Source organism: Bombus fervidus, chromosome 8 (genome assembly GCF_041682495.2).
Source record: "Bombus fervidus isolate BK054 chromosome 8, iyBomFerv1, whole genome shotgun sequence".
Taxonomy (NCBI): Eukaryota; Metazoa; Arthropoda; class Insecta; order Hymenoptera; family Apidae; genus Bombus; species Bombus fervidus.
In genome coordinates, this window is record NC_091524.1 from 1111327 (window position 1) to 1134683 (window position 23357).

At 31.8% G+C, this 23357-nt stretch overlaps 1 protein-coding gene across 4 annotated transcripts in view; it reads left to right on the top strand.

The window, feature by feature from the left end:
* LOC139989779 (paired box protein Pax-6) overlaps window positions 1-23357 on the top strand; it is a 150917-nt gene that overhangs the window by 62957 nt on the left and 64603 nt on the right. For all 4 annotated transcript variants that reach the window (XM_072008383.1, XM_072008385.1, XM_072008382.1 and 1 more), the window contains exons 5-6: window positions 12561-12751; window positions 13736-13845. In XM_072008383.1, the coding sequence (XP_071864484.1) occupies window positions 12561-12751; window positions 13736-13845 (301 nt within the window). The remainder of the gene's footprint in view (window positions 1-12560; window positions 12752-13735; window positions 13846-23357) is intronic.

The window sequence follows — 23357 nt, forward strand, 5'->3', positions numbered from 1 at the left end:
TTGACGTAATTAAACTTCATTAATAAAAATTTTAAAACTTCTACAAAGATATGAGTCGTTCAAAATTGACAATTTGAGGTTGATACGAATACCTTTGTAACCCATTGTATTCCTTTTACCCCGTCCTCTTATTACGTTATCTCTTTCCAGGTGCCATTTTCTTAGTATAACCGTTTGGAAACAAGAATTCCATGATGTAACCAAGGGTTCGGCAAAGCTTCTTAGTGCTTCGAATAATAAATCAAAGCAATAGCGATAACTTGTGGAATAATAGCCCGCTAGATAACGATATACGGGAAAAGATCGTTTTCGTTGGCCAGAATTGGTTTTCGCGTCTAGTTCTACTCCGATATAGATGGTTAATTTATATCGCGGTGATTCAATTGCTAATCTATTACGAAGCATTCTATTAAGAGGATACAGTTAACTATTTGTGTGAACCGATTTAGTTACTCCTTATATTGTCATTTCATTATTTACTTGTGCTTATCTTTTGTATGGTACACACGATATATAAATACAATATATAAATGTATTGTATAATGTTTTTGCTCATTGAAAACATGTTTTTGTCTAATAAATTATTCTAAATATAATAATAGGAACAATTGCAATAACAGGAGAAATTGTAATGAGCTATAGATGTTCAATTAATGATGATGAATTATTACATGATCGAATCTAGAGCAGTTAATGCCAAAATTAAAATAAGTATGCCACAATTAGTATATGTATACAAAGAACCTAGTTTAAGCCCCAATTCCTTTCATATTACTACTTAGACACCTTTTATGCTTTACTTCACTTCTACTGTTATATGTTTTGTGGGCACAATTATAAAAGAACATAAATAGAAATACGTTTCACCTATTCAAAATTGTAACGAATATTCTACTGAGTACATTACCTATATACATATATTTTTGTATATTTTGTATATATTTTATACAATTTTTGCATCTTTAAATCTTACATGACTGCATAGAAACCCCCAATTCAGTTACAATTAATACCAAATAATATTTAATCAAAGTCAAATAAAAAGGAAGGAATTAAAAGTATAAAACGTATTGAATTTCAAAATTGTTCCGTTATAAATCATAAAAATGACAAATTACCGCTCATTATATTTTACTCCTATGATCTTCATATCTTATCTGCTTTTTCCTGTAGAAAGCTCACCAAAAACCATAACCTTAATAGAGTTACAACGTCAGCGTGTCATTTTCGTTGAAGAAGGGCAGGAAGGGTGACGGAAATATTCAGAGCGGTCAGATCAACTTAAGCAGAGGCGAGTCGGAGGATCGAGAGTACATAATAGAGCTGTCACGTTACACAATCGCGGTGCACGCGTTTCACATCTTTCTTTCCTCTGCTATCCTTCGACTTGATCCAGCCGTGATTTCCCACGCGTTATGGGGTGACTGCGCGACATCGTGACAACGTAGGGTGCAAGATTTATACTGCAAATCGGCGTATCGACGCGTGCCGCACCGGTTCACCCCAATTTCGACACGTACGAATTCGTTGCGATCGCAATTTCGAATAATCGGCGAAAAATTGCGCTATTTGCCTGTTTTACCTCCCGTGGAAACTGTCGTTAATACATACAGCGACCATACTTCAATACAATATAATATAAAAAATTTTGGATTGATACAATGGAAAGAATTTAATGACGTGAGTTTTATAAATGGTATTTAGTCGAACTACATTTAAATTGTAGTTATGCTTTACAGGAAGCACAGTCAGTCTTAAATGTTAGGTATTAAAAGTAAGCTCTAGTAGAAACTTTACCATTATTATATTAAGGCACATACTGTTAAAACACATTAAGATATATATATACTGTGTATATGTAATCACGAATAATGTCCTGATATCTCTTTAACGTTGAAACAACTAGTGTTTTTGTAATTTCTGATGTAATTTCGTTCCAAGGCGTTTGTGAGTTAAATGTTATAGCTAAATTTCTTTAATTCCCTTGAGAAATACATTAATAATGATTATGTTGATACATATATAAGAATGAATAATTTTGTGACAAGTATTATTACTTTCTTTGATAAGTTATGCACAAAATACGATAAGTATGTATATGTAGGCTTTCGTGACTGATTGATATACAGAATGATTCTAGTAACTAAGAGGAACTATAATTAATCTGAAGTGACGTTAGAAATTGCACTACTTAATAACCTGTGTCATATCCCACTGCAATTTTTCTACAAACATATTACCTGCAAAATACATTTATGGTTTTTACTTAAATCGTAGTAATAGATCTTTTTTTTCATAAATCGATTCTCCCTATCATTTTATGTATAAAAGATATAAGATAAGGTTATTGAAAATTAAATACTTTTGAGATATTTTATTCCATTTGTTATCATTGACAATGATAAACAAATAATCGTAATCCTCTTACTTGCGGAAGTAAAAACACGTAATCAGAGATCAATAGCGAGAGTAGGACGTAGAAATATGGAAAAGACGAGCAGTTGTTGGTTAATTGGAAACAAAAGGAAATATAGGCTATGTGTGCGAAGAGGGAGGGATCGCTGAAACACTACACAGAAGGATGTGGGGGAGTGAGGAGTTAAGAGGAAGTTTAGTAAGAGTAAAAGGAGGATACTACAAAAACAGTCAATTGTCGGCGAGAACTAGGAAAGGAAAAGGGGGCAATAAAATGATAGTATACTGAAATTAGGGCTAAAGTGTCAATATAATGGGATAGGTTAAGTAAATTTGCGAGTAGTTTGTTTTCGGTTATGAGGAGTGCGGAAAGATGAATGAAAAGAATTATAAGCTAAATCCATTACCAGGCTGAGGAGGCCAAAATAAAAATAAATTATTAAATTATTATAATAGGTATAATCCTTTCCAAAAGATACTTTCTAGTCTCAACTTCAATTTAATTTGGTCCGTATTTCTAATATACATTCGATACATAAACAGTTTTATATAATATATAAAATATAAGAAAAAATTTGAACAGTATATTAAATACTTTTATTTTATTTCTTTAGTTTAATTCATTTCAGTGAAATATTTCTGTAAAACTACACTAAATCGCCGACCTTTAGCCAAAAATTAAATGTCCTATTCATCTAAAATTTTAATCTTCGTTCCTCTCAATACGTCTCATAATACACGTTGCTCGAGCAAATGACAATTATACCTTGCACAGTACAACAAGGGGCGTGCTTAGAAGCGAAGCGCTAAATCGTTATCACGTGTCGAAGAGTGGAAACCGCATAACACGATATACTCTTATTACGTGGCAACGTATAGCAACCGATCCAGAAATCGTGTAACCTGTGATTTAGGTGCCACTACTACACACTATGCTTCTTGGAATAAAAGGGGTGATTTAATGACAGGTTATATGACATTTTGCAACCACTGCTTTCTGCTATATAAAGGGTGTTAAATTCTAATCCGTAAATGCAAATTATCGCTAATTAAAATTATCCGCTATATAAAAAAATGCTCAGACAGCGATGTCGACACAATTGAAAAATTTCATTACACAAAATTATATGATTTCGAATGATGTGTGATTCAGTATATATATATACATATATCCATTCCGGAACTAGGAGCGTAAATTGCACAGTACACTTTCTAATATTACTAATCAATACATTCTATTGTTCTCTGTAAGAAATTGTTAGAAGACTCAGGATAAAAATTAATTAGTTTACTAACCTTTCAAATCTTTTCTACAGTAAGTTCCTCGTTTTTTATATTTATTCCAATATTCATCTGCATTTTATATAATAAATTCTATACTACAAATAATTTCGTTTAAAACAAAATAACAGATAAAATAAAAATTGCAAAATATCTTTATTTTCTTAATGAAATGTGTAGGTACATAAATATCGTATTTGGAATAATTTATTTATCAAATACACTGTTACTTTAATTTGATAATAGGTACAGATACTATCGATTCATCTGAAATAATAGCACTTTGAAATAATCATCTCAGATTATTCCTTGAACAAAAGAAATAATATTGAAATAATATTTCAAGTAATGTAATTCCAAACGTGAAAATGTCAATAATTATTTTATTCTAATAAGAACCAATCATGTAATAGCCTGTATAAATTCACAGGAGCGAAGTGTATCAAGCGAGAAAAGCGGAAGAAGCGAAGGGTGCGATTCCTCTCTCCTTTCCCCATTCAGTTTACTTCCGTTATCCTAGGGTCTGAACGTGCCCCATACACCGCGGCTTTATTATGACAAAAACATCCTGAAATAGTAGTTCGACCGATCCAAGCCTGGTCAAAAGCACTTTACGAGGGTTATTTAAAAGTCATGAAAGTCTTGGTTAAGGGCTGTACGCGAATGTCACACTGTTTTCAGTGAACGACTCGCTCGTATCCTGTTTTGAATAACCACCGCTTCTCGCCTCATGTTTCACATAAACGATAAATCAACGCGATGATAATGCGAGCTGCTTTGCTTCAATATTAAATGAACGAACTCAATAGATATAGTTGATGTTGTGTAAGACATCGAATTTTGCTTCCTATAGAGTTATTCAATAAATTACTTTGTACGATGTCTTTACACGCTCTATAATATGCTTTATTAAATTGCTATAATATGAAATGCCGTTTATTTCAAATTTGAATTTTACGAAACAATACCAACTTGTTAAATTTTATCCGATTGTTATTTGCGTTTCTGGGAAACCAAGTTCAACTCGAAGCATCATCAACTCTAACGTTTGACAATTTCTCAATTTTGTTGTCTGAATATAGAGTTAGTGTTCAAATGCTCAAAAAATAACTGAATTACGTCCAGAAGTTTATTTATCAAGATATAAATCCCGAAGTTTATTATTCTATCAAAAGATCGTCGACGGTACGTATCTCAACACGTTTCTTTATGCTACATACCATAATACCTCGCGTTATGATAAATATAAAAGGGTCGGAGATATTATCCGCAGTTCATGTGACTCGCATGAAGAACGATACTCGGCGAGAGTTGGGAAGCACACTAGGAACTAAAAAGAATCCGGTGGATCGATGAAATTAGCATGATCTGTGAAGAGGGTGGCCAATCATCGAAAAGGGTGTCGGATAGAGACTTCATATTATTTTCGCTATTATTCTAAACGGTTCGATAACAATGATAACTCCAAAATAAAATGGATTATTTTGAAACAATGTGTTGGTACTTTTCAAGTATATAAACTGTAATTATGAAAAATAACAAAAAGAAATGAAAGAAATTTTTATAATATTTAGATTGAATTCAATTTTCACATTTGTATATCCGGAATACGTAAAATAAACAGCTCGAATATTATCTTTTTAAAATCTTTTTAGTTCTTATTTAAAAATTAATCGATATTATTGTCTTAAAAGATTTATATGATTAGCTTGAAATCTTAATTAAACCTCGATTCCATTAAATTTAAAAATAAAAATGAGAAGAGATGTGTTGTTTACTTATCAAGACAAATGTATTTAATGCTGTATTTCTTAGTTTTAATGATAAAAACAAAATTTCGGGAAAATTCGTAAAAATTCTATTAATATTTAGAAACTTAATCGTTCAACACCAATAAAACGTTCAATTAATTTAAATAAACAATTAATTATAGCCAATTACCAATCAGATTCAGTAAGCAACAAAATTTACAAATACGCAAGAAACAAACTTAACTAGATAGATAATTCTAAGACTTTTGTGGATAAAATGCTTTAATTTGTTTAATTTGTTTAATTTATTTTAAAAATATATTAACGATAATTGTATTGATACGTAAGTACAAAGAATTCTGTGACAAATTGCGTTTCTAATTTCTTTGATAAGTCAAATACACAAATATGAGTACGTAGACTTTCGTGACTAGCTGTAGTATTCCTTTAAGTAAAAAAGTTTCATAGCCTCTTGACGTGAAATAATACTCAGAACTTGTACTAGAAAATATCAACCGTTGAACCATACTGCCACTAAATGCATTACCAAAGCCGCAATCCATGATGGCTCCACACTCATAAAAATATACTAAACACACGTTGATAAAACGTAAAACTCTTTTCTTCACGATCAACCAATGAAAATGTGTCACCAATTTCAATCTTTGGCAAGTGGTTTGTCATAAAGCTTACATAAAAAGCATTGTGGGATCGATTTCTAGTATGGTTACGATTGTCACGATATAATGACGAGGGTGACACAGGGCGCAAATGTGTTGGAATGGAATAAAGAGAAGGATATTCGCGGTGAATAAAAAAAAAGAAAAAAACGGCCAAACACAGCCAGGACACTCGATGTCACAGCGGGATTGTCGTTTGACTGGCACCCGTTCTTTAGAACGTCAGCTTTGTTGCAGGGAGAACCTTCTTTACCGCAACGACTTTTCATTGTGTCGGGCTTGTGACGTCGAGGAGTCACTCGGCTTGGACGCTTTTGTGCGTTTCATGACATCGCGTTAAGACGAAAGCCGGAAGAAACCCCGTTTGTTTGACCTGACACTGGAAAATTGGAAATACTGGGTTTGGTACTTTGTAAGTTACCTAAAAGAACTGTTATAGATTATTGTGGAGCATGGAGGTTGTATATTGCTTTATTTTGGTTTATGTGGTTGATTTTATTCGTTTTTTGATACTTCCTAACACGTTCATTCCGCATGAATCTAGTTAGCGCGTATATTTATACTATATATATCGAATGACGAATATAAACTGGAAAATCACGAAATGTAACGAAAAAATTGTATAACGATACACATTGTATCCTATTATATTCTAAATTAGAGTACCGAATTAGAGTAATATTAAACTTTGATAATATTATTAACATTTCAAATATAATACTATTGGGTTGGCAACTAAGTGCTTGCGCAGTCACGTACACCCAATAAACGAAGTGTACTATGTATACTAAACATAAATAATACTAAATATATGAATACTAAATTTAATATGCACACAAAATCATGAAACTGATATATCTATACATATACATATTTTTTTAATTTCAAACAAACTTCGTTATATAACTTTAATTTTCTCTACAATATTTCTAATTTAAAAACATCATCAAAATATTTTAAATTTGAACATTTGTGGTATTACACAATGTTGATACTTGATACTATTCTTGATATTCCAAATACAATGTTTTTTAAACTGTAGTATACAAGACAGTAAGCACTATTCTTATATAATCTCTAGACTGCGAATATTCATCCAAACTTCATTATTTATAAAAATAATTAGAAAAAAGGAATGTAGATAGAGAATTGTTTTACGTGCTAAGTATTATAACGAGTACTGTGTCTGTGGAGATTTTATATATTTTTGCATATTAAGTGCAATTCTATACATATCATATCTTCACATTTCTCACAGATACATAAAAATCCGCAGTCTAATAGTCTCAAACAAATTGTATCAACTGCAACCTCTTCTAAAATATTTCCAATCTAAAATCACTAACGAAAGCATAAAGCTCTTTAAAATTATAATCTTTAAAATTACATCATGTGTAATCTTTATACAAAAGTCAATTTTGATGATGTTGATAAGATTAAAAGGAGAAGAGTCGAAGTCCAGAATCGAAGTCAGAATGTCAGAGGACATCGAAGACAAGTCGAGGGAGAATATCAGCGATGTCTGTTTCGTGTTTGGGACGTGTTCGTGATAACGGTGTGTCCGCGTGTGCACTGAGGGGGATGACAGTACTCCGCTCATGGGTCCGAGATGTCAGCTCGCTTCAACGCTATGGAACCCTGACACCGGGTCTAACAAACCTTGGGGAACGAAAATCTCCCATGGCCAATCACAGAACTTTGCGCGTAATCCTTGGACACGCGATTTCTCCTCTTCTCCTGTATACTATATACTGTATACAATCTTTCTTGTGACGAAACGAAAAAGTCTTTAGTTTAAGGTAACTCTGAACAGATTTAAATATCTTATATTTCGATTTAAATGTATGTATTTTCAATAGAGTAGGATATGAAATTAGGGGTGTAAACTATGAAGCATATTGAAGAAATGTATTTGCAGATATTTAAAGGTCTGTATGTCATTTTTACGTATTGTTATTTATAACAAGAGTACGGATTTTTATGTATTTATGGAAAATTTGGAGATGTAAAAGTGCACAGAATATGCAAAAATATATAAAATATCCAAAATATAATACCCTTTATAATATTTAATAGATAAAACAATTTTTTATCCAAGTACCATTTTTTTAATTATATTCATAAATATGTAAATTTACAATTTACATATTGTATGTCCGCAATCTATTTATACCTATGTAGACATTTTAGTCGATATATATTAAAAATAGTTGGAATAAAATTATGGATATTGAAAAAATATGTCTATGTAAAGATATTTGCTTACATAAGCTTGTACTTAATACTTAATATTTAATATTCATATATTGTGTTGAACATGAAATTATTAATTCATTATGTTAAACATCACACGTTTCTTGCATATTTAGTGTGCATAAACACTCACGGCTTAATAATAAATATTTAATTGTTAAAAATGGAGGACCAAAATGTTTTATATGAGACCACAAGAACTTTACGTTAACGTTATCGCGCGAATAGCTGGCGACGCATGGAAGAAAATACACGTCTGGAAAATGAATTGCGAAACTATCGGCAACAGAAGAACGTACCGCTTTAGTTCGTGGGAATTCTTTTACGACTTGGCTGGGATTTATACGAGCTGTAAGTGACAGAACCGACGAAAGCAGCTCACGTCGGCCAGAGGATAAATAAAAGATACGACAACCAAGGGGAATGGGGGCGCTCTGGATATTCTTCGATACGTACATACATCAATCATTAATGCCGAATGTCGTTTTCGAAATTATGATCGCGTTTATTTGGTGAGACGAAAAAACAATTTTTTAAAAATGTGTTTTAATCGTATCAACTGCGCATATACGTGGCTAACGGGAACGATAACGAGTATACTGAAAATGTTGTGAGGGTTAGATTTTGTTATGTACAATATTTGACGAAATTATAAGATACTTTACGTGTTAGCATATTTCGTATATATATACAAAAGAAGAAAATGTAACACATTATATAGATACCTTATATGTATATAATTCTGTAAATCGTATACTTTTCTAGCTGCAACAGCACGATTCAGCCGACTTCATTCTTAAATAACATTTCTTACTTCTTTTCCTTTTAAATGAATACATTAATATTATGAGTAAGATAGACTTTTTAGACTATGAGTCAGATATAGAGTGCCCAGTGTTGTTTCAAAATTTAGACAATAAAATTTTAATAATATTATTATTTACTTTAAACAACACAATTTAAGTTAAATTTATTAGGAATTGGATATTTTTATAAAATATATCTTTACAATATTTTTATAAACTGAAACACTCGCAAGATAAATTAATTATAAAAAATTTTTTTTATCAATGAAGTCTACTTACAAACTATTTAAAAAATATTATATGGAACAAAAGTCTTATAAATATCTAACAAAAGTTCTGATAAATATTTACAAAAATAAATCTCTGTTTCTCTTTTCTCTTAACTCCTCGCGATAATTGCTGAAAAAGATATATTAAAACAAAAATATAACTATACTACAAAATAATATGATAATTAAACAACTTATGATTAGTAATTAAAAATATTTACAAGGTGTAAAAACCATATAAATTACTATAATTAAGACTGCGTGTATTTATGTGTGCAATGCTGTTCATAAAAGTTTCAATCGATATTATGCAATTCCACTAATATCAAACAATTATCCTACATATAAACAAATGATTCATAAGAAATATTCGCAATAAATAGAACTCATAGTAAAATACAAGTCAATGCAATCTACTTTCGCTAACAATTATTTAATATTTCTAATATGTTTAGAAAACATTCGCGGTATCTGACACCTTAGAATTACATATCCTATACTCTATATTTTGTAATAGTATGTCCAAAATACTTATAAAACGAAAACTAATACGGAGAAATAAATTAGATAATAAATATATTATAGCTGATCTCTTATATCACGAAAAATATAAAACCTAATCCAAACCTAACTCATATACTTCAATACTTTTTCGAATTACAAGGCTAGATGTTAGGTACAATTATTATTTATAAAACACAAAATAAACTTCATATAACAAATCATTTGTAGATAATTTAAAATGACATATCCTGAGTGATTCCAAGATTCTAAACTGATCATTTCGTATAAAATTTATGCAAAATTAACCACATTTCAAATATTTTTAAACGAACAATATGTATTTGCAATATGATTAATTTTAAATAAATTTTACGTGAAATGACTAATGTAGTAATTTATATCGAATAGTAATTTATATACAGTGATAATAAGTGGTTTAATAATTTCCTAATATTGCATTTCTCTCTCTCCCTCAGTCTTGTCCTTTACATTTTGTAAAATTTCATATATGATAGTCAATGAGAGACACAGAACAGTACCCTTGTGTTTATGTTTTCCGTGTCCTTCATATATTAAATTTGATGAAATTAAGAAAGAAATATGTTTTAAATTAATCATTTTCAGACACAAGTACCTTATAGGACATAAGAAGCGTATCTGGATATAAAAAAAATATATGGTGTCATCTAAAACAATAACGGAAATCTATGATATATACCTATTTCTTCAAACCAAACGTTTCATTTAACAAAGTTACAGAGGCAGCTTAAACACAGTCTAAAAGAATTGAGATGTTAATGTTTTGCCTTTCTCGAAAAAGATTAGAAAGGAATAAGCAGTGTAAGAATTTATTTTGTGCAAAATAAGCCAGTTACGCTACTTTTACTTTACGAAACAAGATTCGCAAACCAAAGCCGCTCAAACACCTTTGAGCAGAAATTCCTATCTTTCGCGCCAAAGTTCTCTTTAATTATTTAGGTAAGAATCACGTCGCATCGTTCGCAACGTCTTAGCGATCCTTAAATTTAGGGTTTTTTACATACACACTAATATATATATATAGTGAATACGACTTGCTTATGTCAACGTAAGGTCTAATATTAACACCCAAAACTCAATCGCCAGTTCGACCTCTCCCGTCGTATCTCACGAAGGTCTCATGAAATTCCGCTTAATTCCAACGAAGACTCAGAAATTATAGCAGGCTCCAGGTCTCTCGTACTACACGTCGATCGACGGAAGTAGCATCGCGCGTGTAGGCGACCGCGTGCACGTGTTTCGCGCCGCAGACGCGCGAGTGCGTACTTAGGTTGGCAGAAGCCAAAGTCCCCTTGGAGTGACGCGAGACGGATATAATTGAAGCCGGAGGTAATTAACTCCCTCGTGGAGCACAAGCCGCTCACCGCATCGTTTTAATTACCGCTCTCATCGCATTTCATCGGGCAGAAGCGCACCCCCCGAACTCCTCTCATCTTTCTCTATCTCGATGGTTTAACTCGGTTGAGCCGGTATGTTTCGTGTTTATAATAAATCCGATGCCTCTCCAACCAATGCGCAATCTATTAAAGGCGTCCCTCGAATCTGATATTGTACAGATAAACGTGATTCAAAATAAACGAGTGATGAAAGTTTCTTTTCTGAGTTCCTCTATCTGCATGTCCCATAGCTCATGATGTGTAGCTCGTTTTGTAGGGTTTCTCTGAAGGAAATCTCAATTACATAATATGTCCATAATTAGATCTTACAAGGGCTCATAATATGAATCTATAATACGAATATAATATATGGGAAATCTATACAAGACAGTATTTAAGATTTTAGATTTACAATTTTTGGATTTGTGAAACAAGTGGTATAATAAAAATTGTATTTATTACATGTTCTTGTAATGAATGTGAAATAACAGTTATGAAGAAAATATATCACAATATAACTTTAAAAATATTTTAAAAATAAGTCTACATTGTATACAAAAATTTCTAATATTTTCATTCTTTAAATATTATATTAACCATTTTAAATATTTCGTTTCATATCATAAATTAAAACGTAAGTTATAGAAATGTTCAATCAGTAAATATTCAGATTTAAAAATCTCAATTAATTTCATTATAATATTGTGATTATAATGGATTATAATACAAAATTATAATATTGTATAATATGAAACAGAATAAATAGTTTTTTGTCTTTATTTATATTAAACAGTAACTAGTACTGATCATTTCGTATAAAATTTATGCAAAATTAACCACATTTCAAATATCTTTAAACGAACAATATATATTTGCAATATGATTAATTTTGAATAAATTTTACGTGAAATGATTAATGTAGTAATTTATATTGAATATATACAGGGATAATAAGTTAAGTACCCATTCTGTGAATGGTTGATAATAATAATTAATTTTCTACTAGTTAAAAATTATTCACTTTCCAAGCATACGTGCTTTAAATTACCCTTGTATTAACATAAGTATATACTTAAAAATACGTTGAATGTTAATAAAAATATAAATTATAATGATTGTAAGTAAGACGTAAATTATGGTTACAATTAATTATAATTAATTTCTCTTATTCTATTTCTAATTTTAGGTGTCATCTATAAATAGGGTATTGAGAAATTTAGCAGCACAGAAGGAGCAACGGCAACAACAGCAACAGCAGCAGCAAGGGGTGGCTGCTGTTGGTGTTGGAGTTGGTGCTGGTAGCCCAGCTGAGAGCGTTTACGACAAATTGAGGCTACTGAATGGGCAAACCACAGGCTGGCCAAGGCCCAATCCATGGTAACTTATTCTTCCCTTTATCATTGTACCATTTTTCTCTATAAAACCATTATGAAACTATGTATAGTAATTTATGAGAACTGAAAAGATTGCAAAGAAAGATAGCTTTTTTAATTTGCCAATTTTCATGTAGAAATATAAAAAATTTGATAAGAGATTTTTTATTAAATTTTAAACGGTATATGAAATACAAAGTACGAAATACAAAGTACAAAGTATGAAATACAAAATAAATAAAAAGTTGAAGTACGTAATTATAAAACAGACTAAACAATTAAAATCGCTTGATAATGCAATTACAAACGATGACACGATAATTATATTACTTTCATGTATTCATTCTCTGAAGATGAAATAATATAATAAAAAGTAATAGTAGATAAAATAACTGTCAAGATTTGTCAAGAAGAAATGTCAAGATTTTTAAAAGAATAATTTTCTCATAGAAGTAATTTTACGTATAAGTACCCTTTTTTAAATACCACGATAATAGAAATTGATATAAATTTCTATCTTTAAATGTAAGATTTTATATCCTTTCTTGTATCTTTACGAATATGTGTAGAGATAGACATAAGAACTTTTCCGATATAGTATATATTAACTCAACCAGTAAAGCAACAGAAATTATATTATATAAGAACTACTACTTAATTACTTACATCATACTTTAAATCTCATTTAGAATTTCTTTAATAACACAATCCTTATTTATGTATCAATAACATGATCTTTGATAGTTTTCAGTGCAATATTATTCTGTTTACTAAAAATTGTTGGTAGTTTTCGATTCAATATTATTCCACTATTTAAAATTTTTCCTTTTTGCAAAATTTGTTTGATTGTAAAAAGTTTCGTAATCTTTATAGTTTTACATTGAAAGTTATCAAAATTAGAAAATTGCCCTAAAGAAATGAGAGATAATTCAGTTGAAAAAGCGCAAAGGCCATAATCCTTCTATTTTAAAATTTTATTTCACATTAGGTATCCATCTGGTGCTGGCAGTCCGTTTCCATCCCTGCAGCCCAGCTTGAGTCCAAGTCATTGTACAGCCTTGCCGCCGGATCCTGCGGATATTCTGCATGCAAAGAAAGGTAAGTGAAATTAATACTAATAAATACTTTATTTAAATTAAGATATTTACACTTTTCGCTACATTTCACCGACTGTCTTCCAATCTTTATTTTTATCAATATTCTATTTGAAAAATATAGTCAGCGATATTGCGGTAATATAGAATGCGTGTCAGAAATTGATGTGTTCAAAAACATACACAATTAACATGAAATATATACTAATGTACAATATAGAATGACGTCCTATTAAATTAAAGATTAACAAGGTATTATTAAAAAATCGAAGTCTTACGGAACTTGACCTTAACATTTTTCTATTACGTTAAATCTTTCTGATTACTCTAATCAAATATAATTAACATTATAATCAAATAATCATTTAACAGGGGCCATGAATAGTTCTGTCACAGAAACTGATTATCACTGATTATCATTAACACTGATTATCAATATGTAAGACCAATAATAACTATACGTTATAAATAGTATTAGGACTGCTCAACACTTCAATTTCTAAAATTAAAGATTTATGTTTAAGGTAAAGAACTATTAAATATAATAAACGGTTAAAAACAAACAATTAAAAACGATCAATATCTAATAACGAATGAAAACGTTATTTCTGCATTCCACACTACATCAAATATATAAACTATTATTTCTTTATCGTGTAATGCATATGCTGCGTCTTCTTATACACTTTTTAGAAAACTAAAGTTTCTTCTTTTAAATATAGATATTATATCGATCATTTGATATAAATCATATCTTTAAAATATCTAAATAGAAACTTATTTATTTTGTATAATTAATTTTCAATCAAGTATTTTATTCTACATGATTATTACATTTATTAAAATTTTTTAGCCCTTAGGTCCGTCTAAATATTTGAGAAATCGGCAATAACATCAAAAATAATACATAAATTGACTAAACTCGTATGATTTTAATGCATTATATTATATAAATTATATCTAATTTAAATGCAGATTAATGTAGAATCTGCTGATTCCATAGGAAAATACTGGTAGATGCTACTTCCAATCATCAATTTCTCATTAATTTATAAATTTGGATAAAATTCGTATACCGTTGTTATAAATCGATTGAAGTGCCACGATAGTTATAAATTGACTGACCATGTTTATAAAAATTCATATTTTGATGAACATAACTGAATAAATGAGATCTAAATAGAATATTTTATCTTTGTATATTTTATGTACATACGTACATATGCATCTTATGTATATATATTATTGTATCTTTAAAATTATAGCAAACGCATAAATATCTATACAGTCTATGTGCAATCAATAGTTCAGCCATGTATCAACTGTCTTAAAGTCTAGAAAAGAAAAGTATTAAAATTAACAAACAACCCTAAAATCAAACCCAAAATCAAAAATATATATAAACTAAGCCAATGTCAAACAAAATTTCTAAAGTAATCCAAGCTTTCCAGTATACACTCCTCTAAAAGTACGCCCTTTTAAAAAGAAACATTGAAATTAATAAACAATCCTAAACCCAAAACTCCAAAAAGGTACAAACTAGCCCAACATCAAACAGAATTTCTAGAACAATCCATACTTGCCAGTACACCTCCACTCTTACATCCGCCACAAACCTATCAAAAATCTTTAAACATTCATACACACGCATACACACACTAAAATACAATACACCTTCACACATATGTAAAAGTGGCCAGCGGTGAGAAATCCAGACAAGCGAGGGGTACACACGAGGGAGTGGTTTCGAAAATAGGGGGAAGAGGCGGCGCGTTTTAATTAATTAATCTGCTGGCTGAAACGATACTAATATCAATGTAATTCCGTCGGCGGGCCCCGCGGTTTGCCGCATGCGTGTGCAGCGCTTTTCCGGTAATAATTGTTACGTTTAAGCGAAACGAGAAGGACACAGACGAAGGGGTACACGGGGGTTGGATGGGGTGAAAAGCGTGTTTGCAGTCGACCGTCCAACCCACACGAAATTGTAACTCAACCGACGGAATATTCTCTCTTTCTCTCTCATGCACTCGTTGAACTAACCCCTCTTCATCCCCCTTGTTTGCCTCTCTTTCATGGTACATGAGCGTGCACGCGTATCCCTTTGGCGGCATATCAAACGCGCGATTTCTTTTGGCCGATCGTTTTCCAACGCCAGGGTGGCGAACGGTGTCACAAGCAGCAAAAAACCAACGTATGGGTAAGTTTGATTCATACGTGAGGCTGTTTTTAAAGTATTTATGGTGAGTCGATGAAATATCACACCTACGGAAAGTTATGTTGTAAGGAAAGTTACTTTTATATCTCGCATTGTTTATTGCAATTGGCAGAGCATCGCATACAGCGGTTCGCAAAAGTATTCATACACTTACCATAGATAAACACTTCTGCGTATAATTGCATATATTATGTAATACATTTTGAAATTTCATTAACACTATAGTGAGAAGCGATTGCCATGATTACATATTGGCAAAATTTGGACACGATCTGAAAATATATGGAAGTTGCAAGATATTTATTGCAACCTCGTATTTAGTAAAAATTATTATACAATATGAATAGTTACCTTAAACGTATAATAAGTGTTAAAAACGACCCCATTGAATATTAAGACCTAGTAGCATTGCAGATTCCTTTCCAATGCCATAATATTCGTCCACTTAAGTGACTTTGATAATTTTCTGTATTTGTTCTCTATTTGATAGTAATATCTGTTAGGTTCTTTAAACATATGTTCAAATAGAACTCCAAAAATGATATATGTTACACGTTCTTCAAATTTTATCACAATTTTTATTCCGATTTCCTTCAAAAGATGCCAATGTAATTGGTCCATCAGTTGTTTTCTACATATTAAGATCTATCCCAATATTATTATTGTCACCTTCTAAATCAGTAAATTGCGAAAATCTGAATGAAAATCTTCGAAAAGATATATCACTATCATGGCTATCATCGTTATAGTGATTTATTAATATTATCATTACGCGATCATAACTAAGAAATATTACTAAGTAATATGAAGTAGTATTTGTTTATGATTTGTTGATGATGATGATTGATCTATATTTATTTATTACTTATAAGGGACATGCAGCAACTTTAAAATTCAGAAAAATTTTAAACCAAGCACAGATATAGTTCAAGAAAACTAAGAACGAAACCATTTCTTATTCCGACAAACAAGCAATTCATAAAGGCAATACCATCCTTCAAAAGATTCAAAATTTTCAAAATGTTTTGCATAACGCAGACAGTCATAAAAAAGTCGAATTCTACATACCTATATCACTTCTCAGAGAAATTACAAAATTATACATACATATCGGTATAATCATTATTAATAAATTTCTGAAATGAAATTAAAAGAATTAAAACATTTAGAAATTACAAAACCTTTAATTCAAGGAGATAGCAGTTTAGATGTAATTTTAATTAATTAATTTTAATAAATAAACAATATATATTTACATAGGTATTAGTGGCTCTTCACATAGAAGAGATTTACAAGATATTAATATATTAATTTTATTATTTTCATGATTTCATGTAACACGTATATATAATTTATTTAATATTGTATTTTAAATATTGTAATTTGCTTTTTGTTAATGAAAGGAGGAGTGAATACAATCGTGTTACATTTTAACAATATGTATCTTAATGCGTCGAAGGAATAGAACTAAGGTTTTTACTACGATATTTTATATTTTATTATTATTAAATGGTATATACAGATTTTTGTTACTAACGATGTAACATATTCATAAAAGATTTCTACGAGTGTACAAATACTTTCATGTGCAACTGTACATACAATTCTTCACCATTCACCATCATCGCAAACTCCTCGTCCGAAATCGTCCTCTTCGCAAAGCGTTGTTAATCGAGCCCTTCGATTCTACACAGGACGCGTTATTATTTTGTATTCCAGCAGGATAGAAGGGATACAATCAAATATGGTAACTGTTGCGAGCACTCAACCACACGCGGACCCCGGGGGCCGGATTATCTCCACGTAGCTGCGGGCTTGCCATCGTTTATAGGATAACTTGTGTCAGGAGGGTTGTTTCTCTCTCCTTTCTCTTTCAACTTACGCCTCTATTTTCCTATCTGCATCCGTCTGTTTGAGATTCTATCGGTTCGTCCTCGTCCTTCGAGGTTTTCTCTTCTCTGTTTTTGCATACTGTTTCGACAACGACCGATTCCAAGAGGCGGAAATCGCCTCGGGCCAAACAGAAACGACAACTGGCACCCCGTGCCGCAAGAGCAAAGCGAAAGCACATTATGCTGCAATCATAGTGCCGATCCTTTAACATCAGTTCCTCGCTGCTTCTGGAAACTGTCGAATCTTCAAACGTTTCAATCTTAGACAAGAAAATTGTACAGAATCGATAATATCTTGATGAGAATTTTTACATAATATGTATATATAAGTATTTTAAAAAATATTTCTTTTCATTATTTAAGATATCCTTTGTAATTAAAGTAGATAATTTCAGTAAGATAAAATACGATATATTAGAATCTAAGAAACTAAGAAATAGGGAAAACTTAACTATCATGGAGGTGAAAGAATACAAGTAACTGTATATAGGAATTTCCTATTATGTAACTGCTAGTCTAAATTCTAATATTATTTTTTTTAATTCTTTCCATTATGTTCAAATTTATATAATTATAACAACTTTGTTATTAGCATTTTTCAAAACGCTACTACAAAATTTCTTTTTAAATTATTACATACTTAATGCATATATTTACAAGGATTTTTTTCAAATACATCATTTTAAAACACTATTGTTCAGTTATATAAAACAGTATCAAAATCAGAAGATTAAAAGGAATGTACTTATCATATCTTCCTCCAGTGGTTTTCACACAAGTCATATGTTTCTTGCATATTTAACACATATGAATATCCAGAGTCTATTTATAAACGAGACTGTGTACGTATGTATATCTACTATCGATCATCGTATCATCATCCGAGAAAATCGTGATCGATCTATGAAATCAGTTTTTCCAATTGAAATGAGAACGCGGCCGCGATCGCGTGTGCGACATGTCAGAGATATTGAAATTCTGGTATGGCATTCAGAACTCGTGTTCTCTTTCCTTCTCTCTTTCGTTCTATTTCTTCTTTTTCATTCCCCTCCCGTTCGCCTCGTAGTACGGGACCCGAGAGGTGAAAAAACAATGCCTATACGACCCGAACCCCTTTCGTTTCGATCGAGCACGGAGTCTCTTTGCACCCTTGTCTCCTTTCTTTCTTGGCCTCTCTTGTTCATCGTTTCTGGCGTCGCCGTCGTCCTCTCTTTTTCTCTTCTCTCCAGTTTTATTCTGGCTTCCTCTCCTTTCTCGCCACCCGCTCTCATAGAATTCTTCTGCATGCCGCTGCTGCTGCCGCGTCTCGTCTCGTCTCGTCTCGTCCCGTACCGTGTCTCGTGTCTCGTGCAACGGCACAATGCAACTCGGGGATGCATTGTGGATCAGCCTCAGCAGACACCCCGCCAATACCGACGCCAACGTTGTCGAGATGGCGAACCTTCACAGACGTGATGGATGGTTGCGAAGAAGACACCAACTGTGTCGTAATATAGTCGTTTAGTTTGGCATTTAATAGAGAAATTGTTGAATTTTTCGGACTTTTAGAATGCAAGTTCATATTTTGATAAGATTAGATTTTAAAATGTGAATTGATATTTTAGTGGATATCGTAACCCACATGGATATCGTTACGATGGGTAACGTATCATTGAATGTTTCAGCATCATTGAATTGACAAATTCAGAATTTTTTCAGCATCTAAATTAATATGTTGGCGAACAGTGTAATTTGTTGTTGTTATCACTGAATATTAAAATATAGAGCTTCTTTAGAGATCATAGAAAAATCTAGGTTACTCTCATTAAAACCACCTTCACAAACCACTCCGTACAAACATTAACAACCTCAAACAATCTTTCGCACAAATACACCAAAACCTTAATTACCAAAAATGAAAATGCAATTATGGTATCTACCACTAACGCTTTCTTTCCATCGAATTCTTCAAAATATAACCTCGTTTGTATTTTTTCATACTTAACCAATCAGAGCCAACCTGCTCACTATTGCTCATACAATCTGCAACCATCAATATTCCAAAACATTCGTCTCATTTTATCTACAACTAGACTACAGATTTCTATGCACTTATTTATGAGAAACTGTAATATCCAAAAGAGTAAGACAACCTTCTACCTAGATTCCACGTTTTCAATCATCTTCATAAAGATATAAATTTGCATAAACATTCGCGGTCTACTGCCAACATTCTTTCTTCTACATACTCCTAATCCCCAGTGATTCGTTCCATCGTCAGAAACCATCATGATTCTCACCGGTGAGAGGTAAGTACTCAGAGTTCTCCATGGTTGATCTCTGGTTGAGATACAGAAGTAAAACATTTCTCTCTCTCTCTCTCTCTCTCTTTCTCTTTACTCATACGCGTTTTGTCGTCTCTGCGTTTCTACTGCTTCTACTTCGTCTTCTGGAGCCCCATGTCCCAGTAGGTAGGCACGTTGCAACGATGCGAAACCTTTTATCGTCGAGCAGGACAATGCACAGTCTCTCTCTCTCTCTCTCTTCCCTCTCTCTCTCTCTCACTCTCAAACACACACACATACACACGCACTATCTATTTATCTATCTATCTTCCTTTTTCTCTGTCTATCTTTGTTTTTCGTTGTAGGTTTGGTTTGTCGTCGAGTAAGCATCGTACTCGTTGTCGTTGTTCTCGCCACTACCGTGGATCCTCGTGGAAACGCGCGATCCGCGTATTAATGGTTCTCCGATAGCTTTTGTATACACGTCTCTCCCTCCCCCTGTTTTCTGTGATGGTGGATCCTTTCGCTGAAACGAAGAAAAGGAAAAGTTTTTCAAGAGAAATTCAGAGGGTTCAGCGCAGATTCTTTTTTTCTTCCTTTTTTATTGTTCTTCTTCATTATTCTGGCTTTTTCACGTTTCGTTTTGTTTTTTGACCTTTATTGTTAATGGAAAGAATTCTGTGAAATTGTTTGATGAGACGACGCGTGATTGCAACTGACTGATGGTAGAGGAAATTGCTTCCTTTGATTTTAATTTACAGAACAATTGAAGATCACAGGAAAACGACATGAGTTTCACAAGATTCAGATTTTTTATTTTTATTAAAAACAGGTATAATTGCTAAATATTACTAAATCCTGAAAGTTGCTAAAAATATGCGTATACTTTTGGCAAAATTAATGTTGACTTACAAAGGTAGGAACATCAATACCCTTATCAATTGAAGATTAGGAAAAAAAATATGATTTTTTATTCTAATGCCGTTTTATGAATAAAAAGGAATATTTTAATGTAAAATAGCTGAAAGCTGAAGTATGTTATTGAATTAGATTTGAAATGGATAGATGTGAATTGGGGATGAAGGTCTTTATTTAAAGTGACAAATTACAATAAAGTGACTATTGAAATTATTTGTCCTGAGCTATTAACAATAGCCAGTGAAAACACATATTTGAAAAAACTAAAAATGAAAATGATTGAGCTTATATTCTAAAAATATATACTTAAAGGAGTTTAAAAATCATATCATGTTTATATAATCATCATTATCATATTGTAATTAGAGAACTTTCTATAAATTTCGCAAATCTATATTATACTATATTCTTTTATTTCATATTCCAGTTTTATTAAGTTTACTAACAAAAATAAGTACGCCTTATCTAAACAAACTTATTATCTAAACAAAATGTCTACTATATAATAACCATATAATAACTATAATACAATTAAGTAGAAGATCGTATTATCTAGATACTAAATATTGTAAAAAGTGCTGTATTTTGGATGTTTTATCTGCATATATCTGCATATTATGAGCTTTCTATACACGTGTACATTTTTTAATTTTTCATAAATGCATAAATGTCCGCTATTTAATAATAATAAATACCTAATTCAATACTACCAATCATCACTACATAAATTGCTACTACCAATTAATTACTAATTAATTGCTACTATTGTACGTGTTATTAAACTTATGAAATATTTTTCATATTTGCAAAAAAAGAGCATATATTAAACTACTAACTATCATGAAATGTAAATACGATGTTAAAAAACACGATGATGTTCATTTTACGATTTTATCGAATAATGGACGCACATTCTTTTCAATTGTCACCTTTTTATCTTTTTTACGCTGAAACGCCCTCCAACAATATCGAACAAAACCGTGTACATTCTACACTGTATAATCCTGCTTGACGCGATTGTATATTAAGATTCAATCCAATTCCTCATTTTCTCCACATCCTCGACAGTTGGTGAACGTCGCTTAAGAACCACTTGGCAGTGCCCTCTCGGCGACTCACTCGAAACGTCGCTCGCGGAATCATTATTCGACGCAACAGCAAGTCGAAAGTTTCCATAGCTGTCGCGTTTCCACGAGCATGAAATTCGATAGAGTAAGATTTTCCACTCTCAGTCTCTGATTACTACCCTCTATCGCTCGCGTGTGTGCTCCGTTTAAGGTCACGAGCTCATTCGCCGGCCTTCTGCTGGACGTTCTACTTTAGTAGTTGTAGAATCATGTCGACACACGTAAGTACGGTGACTCACAAATGTATTTGAACATTTATAGAAACTTTTTAATAATATATTATGTGTTTTACACGAAACATTTTGAAACTCCATTAGCACTGTTATGAAGCTTGACTATTATAATTATATTGGTAAAATTTGAAACAAATTTAAGAATATGTCGTAGACACCATAAAAGTATTTAAGCAGTTAGCATTATATTCATAAACATCAATTTGCAGTGGAACCATATTTAACCCTTATTATCTGGTCAAGATGGTTATTCATGCTGTATACTAGAAACTTTCTCAAACATATTTACAAATATAAATTGGTAACTTTCAACAAAGAACTAAATATCTATTATAGCAAAAGCATTTTTCCAAGAATCAAATATCAGTCATTCCATTTCTTACACCTACATAATAAAGGTGGCGTAACTCGGTAAGAGTACATATACACTCATTTAAGATTAAAAATATAACATTAATTGACAGCGTAAATTTTTAGACACGCAAAATACGACTGATTATTACGTTTTCCTCCATGGATTTTAATTGCCATATAAATTACAACGATTGTTTTCTTTAAAGCTGTGCCTCTTGCTTTTTTCACCAATGAAATGAACATATGACAACACGGTCATTTTGTACAAAACTCACTCAAATAATACAAATAGCTGCTCTAATGATTCACCTATATTAAATAAAGTCAACTATCAGCCATTCCACTCCTTACATCCGCATAATCAAGGTGTCGCGGTTCGATGTGCTCACGTATACGCTCGGTGCTCGAGCGTTACGGTGCAGAGGAGTCGCGATCACGGAACAGCCGTCTTTTTATCGTTCGCTCGGCGGCGTAGATATTCATCGCTGTCGTTCGTTGATCGCCGCGGACCGG